The sequence below is a fragment of the Acyrthosiphon pisum genome, chromosome A1 (genome assembly GCF_005508785.2).
Source record: "Acyrthosiphon pisum isolate AL4f chromosome A1, pea_aphid_22Mar2018_4r6ur, whole genome shotgun sequence".
Taxonomy (NCBI): Eukaryota; Metazoa; Arthropoda; class Insecta; order Hemiptera; family Aphididae; genus Acyrthosiphon; species Acyrthosiphon pisum.
Genome location: NC_042494.1, coordinates 12,712,738 through 12,722,472, shown reverse-complemented (window position 1 = coordinate 12,722,472; position 9,735 = coordinate 12,712,738). Strand labels below are relative to the sequence as shown.

At 30.4% G+C, this 9,735-nt stretch overlaps 1 protein-coding gene across 1 annotated transcript; it reads left to right on the top strand.

Annotated features, from left to right (window-relative positions):
• Positions 1 to 4,166: 4,166 nt before the first annotated feature.
• Positions 4,167 to 8,956, top strand: LOC100161704 (arabinose-proton symporter). The gene is made up of 4 exons (XM_001948365.4): positions 4,167 to 4,580; positions 5,466 to 5,616; positions 7,236 to 7,420; positions 8,606 to 8,956. The coding sequence occupies exons 1-4, from the start codon at positions 4,269 to 4,271 to the stop codon at positions 8,939 to 8,941; spliced, it is 984 nt and encodes a 327-aa protein (XP_001948400.3). The 5' UTR covers positions 4,167 to 4,268; the 3' UTR covers positions 8,942 to 8,956.
• The last annotated feature ends 779 nt before the right edge of the window (positions 8,957 to 9,735 follow it).

Genomic DNA, 9,735 nt, shown 5'->3' with positions numbered 1-9,735 from the left:
GTTGTTTTTCCCGTGGCATTAAATACGAGTCATTATTGAGAAAATCGAAAAATGACCTCTTTGAAGATGGTACCATCTGGATCCAATTTGGTAAAAGATAAGATACTTGAAATGGAAGCTTTTCTTCTGGTAAAAATTTTATACATAGAATAAAAATAAAAATAATAAAAAAATAAATACCATTGTAAAACCACTAGATTTCTCGCTCCGCTCAGAATCTAAAAACACACATCATTGTAAAATCAATGCATTCATCACTCTGCTCAGTACTTACCTAAAATATTCATCCGTTATCTTAAAAATGAAATGAAACAAATGTTGATATAAAAAGTGGTTAATGCATTAATATATTTATTTAAAAGTGATACAAATAAATATCAAAGATAAATTAAATTTTTCCGTCTTACAAATGTACAACATAGCAACAAGTGTTTTGCGCGGGAAAGAACTAAGAAAGCTACAGAAGAAAAGAAATTTTCATCACATGAAAAGGAGAACTTCGTCTGTGCGATATCGTTTTTATTTTATTGATATCATTTATAAGAAAAAAGTTCTTATTGTTTCCAAATCCATTATTGTTCATGCTTTTCAAACTTTTCAAACTTTTTTTGAAGTTCGAATATCGAAAAAATAAAAACGATGTTGTACAATCAAAGTTCTCCTTTTTATGCGGTGAAAATTTTGTTTCTTAATTATCAGTTATGACTATAATCTTCTCAGATCTTTCCCGTGCCATAAAAGTTTTTGCTGTGTTTTACATTTGTAAGACTCAGACAACACATGCTGGTGTAGCTTCCCCTTAAAGAACTAAGAACTTTAAAGGCTAAATAAAATTAGTGATTAAACATTGCTCATTGGCTGAAAACAGTCATATCATTATATTTTAATGGCAACTTAATCAAATATATCTAATCTCAATCTATACTGGTCGATAATATTACAAAGTTAGTTTTGGTTAAACGGTCTCTATTTTAAGCATATCTATATATAATATGATACTATAGTTTATAATATGTATGCCCCGCCATTCGCTCAGTTATATCGCACAACGCAAGGTTATAGGTAAATGTATAGGTAAAATTATTTAGGCCATTAATAGAAATTATTTTTTTTATAGATTGCTGTAGGTAACTGTAAATAAACCAACATGATATAATATTTTTTGATCGATAACGGTGCACGTTTTAGTCACGCTATAAGACGTGCTAATTAATTATTGTTGTTGAATTAAAATATAATCTGCAGCCATAAAGTATTAAAAAAAGAATAATATTGATTGTTCGGTTCAAAGTTCATATTGAATTTTAGATAAGTATTTTTTTTAGTCAAAACTTATGCTTGAAATAAAAGACGTACATAAATGAAACCTAATAATACTCAAATATTATAATATTAGGTATGTACTATACAATGGATAAAAAAAATGTGTTTATTTTTTTAATTGTTATTAATAACTATCAATAAAATAAAATGTTTTGTTTCCGAAATTAAACTAGTTGGTTGGCCAATAACTCCGGATATAGACCGAACCGGGCAAAGCAGAATTACATTTTTAAATAAATTTTAAACAACAAGTCGTCCCGATACCTATAATTCAAATAATATAATTCCATATATTATATAGGTATTATATAGGTAGGTACATTAAAATTGTTCGTTGAACATTTGTTTGGGAGGCCTGGGAATCATTTGAAAGGACTGAAAGCCTCCGTAACCCAAATTTCTGACTAAAGTCATATATGCTGATTGCTGATTCAGTATTGCTGATAAAGTATTGCGCGTAATAAGTTTGCATACATAAGACAGATTTCACAAGTGTAAGTGGTAAGTCTCAGAATCAATGTTTGACGTTTTGAATTTTTCAATATTTTATAGTGTTATCAGAATTTTATTTTTACTAATCATAATGAATTATACACGGTTGATAAGATAACCTGAACTTTACCTCGAACTTGTATAAATATGTATACTTATATAACATATAATTAATATATGGTGTGGTTCGACATGTTTAAACTAGCCATTAACATTCATCAGCAATCAATTGCTGCTAGCCTAACCTTTTACGTTACTCGTATTAACGATAACTATATTATGAGCAAGATTTAAAATAAATTGATATTATATTTATAATAATTTTATAAGTATCGAGTGCATATCGGTATCGTATTAAGTAGAATCTGGCATGTATATATTCATTATTTTCTGAAATAGTATAACAAATTGTACGGCGAAAACAAGCCACAAACGCCAATGTTGTAGACATGGTTTTAAAAAAATTCAGCATAATAGGTATAAACGGAGACACAGCGAGTGATTCACCCAGTATAGTAAAGTTATTCCTTTTAGAATATGCATCTATTTAATTTTTGATTTTTTAATTTTTTATGTACCTACCTTAACTTGATAGGGTCATATTTTCCAGTACTATCAGATATATTTTACCGTTATTTAAAGCGTCTTTTTTCGAATGAGTATCTGCAGTATTTTTTTAAAATGTATTTGTTAATGTCTCGATCCATGATAATAGATTTGAATTATATGGTTAAGGGCTATGATGATGATCGACGATCGTACTAATTTTGATTTAACTTAATACAATTACTAAAAAAAATCAACTATCTACCTACTTTAAAGTAGGTACAATGAAATTTCGTAGATCTCATTTTAAAAAATATATAGGTACCTAGTTTGTATCACCATAGCAAATTCTTTTAAATTTTATAAAAAAATCTAATATGTACCTAACTCAACACATAATATTATATATTAAAGTATAAGTCCTTACTTAAAAATAACAAAAAATGGAAAAATGGGCGTGATCATGCTTTATTAATCACTATAAATTACAATAAAACTTTAAATTTATCTTAAATTATTAAAATTAAAATTATTTTGTTTTATTTTGAATAGAAGTAGATTGTAGATTTATTGAAATAACAAAAAATATATTATGAGTGGCATGCTACTAGATTATTTTCCACTGCAACAAAAATTGAAGAATCATAGATGTGTTTTTGGGTATAGTGCAGTAGAAAAATATTTAGTAGCATGCTACATTTTGTTAAGAATTTAATTAATTTTTTTTTGTTATGGACGATTTGCGTTTCTATGACGCAATGCTACAAAAGGTTACAAAAATTGGCCTCATGAAAATCAGTTTTAAAAAAAAGTTAAACCCAATCCATAAATGTTAAAAAAAATAAAACACGCCTTTTATGGAGTAGAACGTTAACATGTATCTGTGATAGAATTGTAAAAGTATATTGCTCATTTTAAGTTTTTTTTATACTAGGTAATTGGTAATAAAATTCATATTTTATGCTGTAGCAGTTGAAAAATATTGATAGTATCTATGTCTAGAAGACTAGAATTATCCTCCTAACCGTATTATTATTTATTCTATTTAAGAATCTGAAAAAAACCACATTATTTTTCGTAAATCAAATACCTATTTTTCAATATGTTAATACATATCACGCAGAAATTGCATTTAAAATACCATATCTTATATTTCCCTTGGTACACTCTGTATTATGTATAATGCATAATATACCTGGTGATTATTTTATCGAAGAATACTCTTTATTTAAAAAAAATGATTGACGTATTTGAAAATATTTTTTTTTTCATAGGTAATTTTAAGTCGATACGTACCAACTATAACTCGATATATAAAAATATCATACAAGTAGTTTTTAAGTTATAACTATTTAATGTTTAAGAATGGCATAGGGATGCGCCAAAAAAAGTTGGTACACTTCACCTTAACTTATCTAAACTTTAAATACTTATAATTAATTAACTACAGGGCAAAGTTTGATTTTTATATGGAAAATTATTCTGAATAATAATCTGCTTTGGAATATAAAATTAAATCTGTAACCTGTCTTTAAAAGAAGTAAAAACATAAAAAATGATAACCATTGAAATTGTAAAAAATATAATTTTGTTTTCTAAAAATTAATGGTTTTGCGACGACTTCAATTTATATTTAAAAACACGTGTTCTTTGAAATGAAGAGTGTTTTACATTAGGTAAATTAATCACCTGGTGTATACAAAATGTTGCATTAGGTATACCTAATTTAGTATACCTAACAACAATATTATAATGTATTATGACGATATTATACTTTATCATTATACCTGTAGGTATTATGTATTATATTATTGTGTATTTCCATAGGAAGTCTGGTGTACTTATCACCACCCATTGGCAGTCTGTTCCTGTCGCTTGTTCAGGTACGGCTTGGCCACAGGGCGTGCATGGCGCTCACCAATCTAATCCAGCTGTCGGCCGTGATGGTCGTGGTCCTTTTCCCGATCACTGTGAGCACCCTGTACGCGTGCTCGATGCTGATGGGTCTGAGCACGGGTTTCGCCACCGGCCTGAGCATATCGTACAGCGGTGAGGTGTGCGAGCCAAAGCTTCGAGGATCGTTGACGTCTGCCCTGAACGTGTTCTACTTCGTTGGATTCTTTTTCGTCTCCACCACATACGCGATCACTAAGAGCTGGAAACAGTCGTTGATTATCACTGTTGCCGTGCCCCTGGCCAACATGGTCACACTGTCACTGGTGAGTCGCTGTCGTCCACGTAAAAAACGCTTGTTCCTTTCTTCCATAATATGGTTTCAATAGTTTTTTTTTCTCACTATTCTCAAAAATGGAACAAAATTCGTTTGTCAATATTTCACTAACTCTTCATTTTTCTAAAACAATATTCCATTGCATACACATATATATTTTTTTAAACCACTCTAATCTAGACAAAAGCTCCTACTGCAGGAAACCTAATTTTTAATACGTTTGATATAATTTTATTGTTCCATTATTTTCATTTTATGCAACAATCCGAATTATTTTTCAACAAATTTCGCATTTTAATATGTTTGTGCGTAGTACGAAATTTGTGGCGTTGATAATGATATTAATAAAATAATATGAACGATTAATTCGACACTAATTGTAACCTGAGAAACACGAGAGCGTGTCTTCCGTTACATGGATCTCCTCGTTTATAATATTAGAAGACACAGAAATGCGTCGCTATTGGTAGGTTTTTGTGATTATACGAGCAGTATTATTATCAGGTAGGCAAACTACCTGAGTTAGATCGCGAACTCCGCGTGGTGCGTACTTAAGTGTATAATTTAACTCTAAAATATCAAAAAGTGCAAACAATTAGTCCACCTAAACCGTGATTCAAACTCGATACATTCTGTACAAAAATAGACAGGCTTTTCGCATTAATAATAATAATAATATTCTTACCCGAGGTCTGTACCAAATTTCATCGTAATCGAATGAACGGTTAAGGAATGCATAAGGACACATTCTGTTGCAAACATTTTTTGTCTTTTACATATAGATAGATTATGTACCTACTACCTACAGCTGATCACACTTAAATGGGCAACCGATAACATTAACAGCGGGTCGTATATTATATATTTTTCGCAGACTCCCGACTCGCCGATGTGGCTGTTGTCTAAAGGGAAGACGGACAAGGCCAGAAAGGTTTTAATGAAGCTCCGGGGATGTGTGAGTGAAGAAAAATGCGCCACGGAATTTCAGGAAATGGTTCAATACGTATCTCTATCAGCCAAATCGGGTAAATACTATATTATCATTGGTCGATACTATGGCAATCGTTCATACGTCCACGTCATGACAATATAAATTCATCCTTGTACGCATTACAGAATACATGTAAATCAAAACATGCGCTCATTATTAATTTATAGAATTATATAATATACAAATAATTGAGACACTTATATTATAATAAGTGCATGGGCCCAATTTCACTGTCTTAAAGATACGTTTTATATGTATTAAAATTTATCTAAGCTAGAAAATTTGATTTTTAATTAATAATTTTGGCTAATACTAAGAGGCAAACACAAATATAAACTGTTTGTGAACACTTTTTTGTAAATTGACTACTCAAGTTACAGACAAAATTAAACAAAATGTATAGATGATACTGAAGATAATATTTTCTGTGTTGTAGCGTTTTTATTTTATTGATATAATTAATATAAAAAAAGTTATTTAAGTTTGAAAATTATATGAATACCTAGTGAATTTTAAATTAATAATACCTTTATTAGAATTCATGATATCAAAAAAATAAAAACACAAATAAGTCACTTTGTCTCTTGAAAATAGTGAAAGTTGAAATTGTACCCTTGTTCTTATAAGGGTCTCAATAATAATTTGCTCACATCATATGAATATATAGGTACCTTATACATATATTATGATACATCTATCCCCGACAGTAACTTGTAAAGTACTAACTTGAGTAAAACAGGTAAAAGTATTCAAATACTTTTTAAGTACCTATTCAAATACACGTATACCTAAATATTTTAGAAAAAATTGCACAAAGTATTTTAAATACTTTATCAAAGTATCTGTATTTAAGTCAAATACTCATTCTTTTTAGTTAAATATAATTTATATTTTAATTTTAACCATATAAAATAAAAATTAGAAAATTCATAATAATATATTTTTGGACCATTTTCAATCTAATACACGGTTAAAAATGTTCTATAAGATCAACGTTAAACATGAAAATTGGTTCAGTAATCAGTAGATACTTAATTTATAAGGTAAAAAAATATTTATAAAAAATTTGAATGTATCTAGGTACACAGATACTTTATTTTTACCAATTATTCAAATACGTATTTTAAATACTTTTCAAAATAAGACGTATCTGTATCTGTATTTGAATACTTTTAAAAAGTATCTTTTACAAGACTGCACCTGTGGGATCCCGAAGCTGAGCAGTAATGAGGTATGAGAAACTCGTATATTATCTTTATCGATTATTCACCTGCAGTAGTGGCGGATTCATGGCTCAATTGTTTTTTATGGGCAGGGAGATTTTATAACTTACTGATCTACTTATAGGACATTTATCACCTTAGCTGGAGATACTTAAACTACGAGAAAGATTTTGCTCCACATACAGCTACATAATGATTAAGTTAGTATAAATTGAATTTAGGCGTTTGACGGGGAAGTAGGTGATAACTGATAAGTGATAACGAAGAGCTCACTTTTCCGTCCACTTAATAAACGTACTACTATTTGGGGTGCAACGCTGATGATCACATGCATTTTTCAATGCATCCTTTTCAGTCCAATAATTCACCTATATACTTATGCATGTTTTCAGAATATAATACAATAATGTTTCGTCAATATTTTTCGCAGAAGAAGCAAAACAAAAACAATCTTCGGCTCTGTGTAGCTTTTCACATCCGGGACTATGGAATCCGCTCAAGCTCATGTTAATCTACATATTCTTCTCAAACATCATGTCCGGCGTACCGTACGCACCGTATCTGATGCACGTATTCAAATCGTTCAAAACACAAGTAGAACCTGCATGGGCAATGGTAAGTAATAAGTAAGTCATTCCCTATGACCGTATATTCTATCCATACATATAAGTGGTTCATTCTCATTTACCCAAATTGTTTTCGTTCACGCCTCCCTATAAATAAAAAAAATACCCTACGCATCCCATAAGTATGAGTAGGTGCCTAACATAATATTAATTAAATAGGTTAAAAATGATTTATATTATATTTGTCTAAATTATTAATATGACCATATAATAATGAAAAATATGTGTATTTACTCCAGACCATCGCCATTCACTACCCCTGTCAAGATGACGTTAAATCAGTATGGTTTGTCATCATGTTACAAACATACAACACTTACGTTCAGCAGAATCCAATTATTGTCGTTAATTTAAACATAGGGATGTGTTTACCTGTCGTCAAATTTAAAAGGAAAAATATTATACAGGGAAATTCGTAGGATTTTATTGATATTTAAATTATAAAACGATTTATATGCTCATTTCAAAATTGTAATACTTCACATGGTAAATCATTGGTATAACTATTGATTTTATAATGTATTAATATATTATTAGTGATATAACTCACTTTAAAATTTAAATATCAATAAAAGTCTATGGTAGATGTCCTAGATAATAGTTTTACTTTTAAATGTAAAAATCGCTCACTACCTATTCACTATACTATTCAAATTATGACACATAATGGATTCTGGTTGACACAAATTTGCTATGTTGTAAATTTATAGAACGGAGACGACTACACATTTGGATGTATAATAGCATCTTCTTAAAATTCTCGTGCACGTACCTAACATTTTACAAGTTAGGCAACTAGGCGCGCTCCAAGGCATGGGAGTTAGGAACCACAGCTTAAACCATTTTATACATTACAATTTGTAAAAAAAAAAAAATATTTTATTTAAATATAATAAAACCAAATTAGGTATTTGACCATTTTCTAAGTGGTTGTCTCATTGTCTCCAATGATGCTTCGCCACTAATAATTTTCATTTTCATTCAAGTATCTAACAATAACTGTGGTTTACATTTGTTAACAATTATACTTTTACCACGAATTCCACATTTCAGATAAGTCTTAGACCCATAACTATTATATTGTCATTATTATTGTTGTTATTATTTTTTAACGATGTTGTTGTAATTTTTTCTATTACACTTACCTCTATATATTATTTTCGGTCCGGTACAGTCCGCCTACCCCGGATTCAGCATCATCGGCAACGTGTTTACCATCCTATTGGTACACCGACTGGGCAAAAGATGCCTTGTGCTGTCGACCATAACCTTCTGCTCAATATCGTACTTACTCATCGGTTTCATCGGACAGTTTTACGCCGACGCCGAATACACGTCCTGGGTGAAATTGGCACTGTTCTTTGGGTCAACGGTATCCTCGTCGCTGGGCGTAATGCCGATTGGATGGATCCTCATGAGCGAAGTTTTCCCGATGAAGTACGCATACAATACTAATAATATATTACACACGTCGTGTACACTGCAGTACACAATGCTACTTGAGTTATAAATATAAAAACAATAATTGGTAACCTGCAAGCGCACCATTTAAGTTTCTAAAATTTTCCACCGCGAGGCCACAGATGACTGCAGGCCAGGGCTTATGATGGAAAAAATGTTCGTTTTATGTTATTTACAATTGAAACGTTACACACTTTTTGCGTTTATCGTTATTTAGAATAGTGTTAATGCCTATTAAATTTATTGATAATAAGTTATAAGTTATAACTAATGCAGATAGGTAATTTCCCGGATATACGGAATATAATAATTAATCAATTCTGATATCCGTATGCATGAAATAAACGAAGAGGTCAGTGGATGAAGGTGTTAACTGACATTTTTTCAAAAATGCATTTTATTGCATGCAAAAAAAGGGTGTTATAATGTTATAAACATTATATCACAATTTGATAAGGGTTTATTTAGTGGTTACCAATAATAGTTGCGGTTACCTGCGTGTTGTGAGAAGAAGTGATCATTATTTGTAGTGGATATAAAAGCGGTAGTGTATGTTAACTTGAACAATTTCAAAAATGTTAGTCAACACTTTCATCCATTGACTCGTTCAAATATTTCTACGAAACCAATATAACTAAATAGATTTTAAAACCACGAAACGCCGAATTCGCAGCTTTCAGCTCGAACCTTATATGTTCGTGAACCATTTTATAAAGATAATATTATATACTTGACGAATGCGTGTTTTGCATTTTTTTTTTTTTTATTCCAGGAGTAAAACCTGGGTTGCAGCATATGTTCCGCGGTGTATTTCTTCCTCAGCTTCTTCATGACCAAGTTTTA

Coding starts and splice junctions, on each gene's coding strand:
- LOC100161704 (XM_001948365.4), top strand. CDS start 4,269: ATGGCGCTCACCAATCTAATCCAGCTGTCGGCCGTGATGGTCGTGGTC. Junction 5,617..7,235: donor ATCTCTATCAGCCAAATCGG/GTAAATACTATA, acceptor TATTTTTCGCAG/AAGAAGCAAAACAAAAACAA. Junction 7,421..8,605: donor TAGAACCTGCATGGGCAATG/GTAAGTAATAAG, acceptor GGTCCGGTACAG/TCCGCCTACCCCGGATTCAG.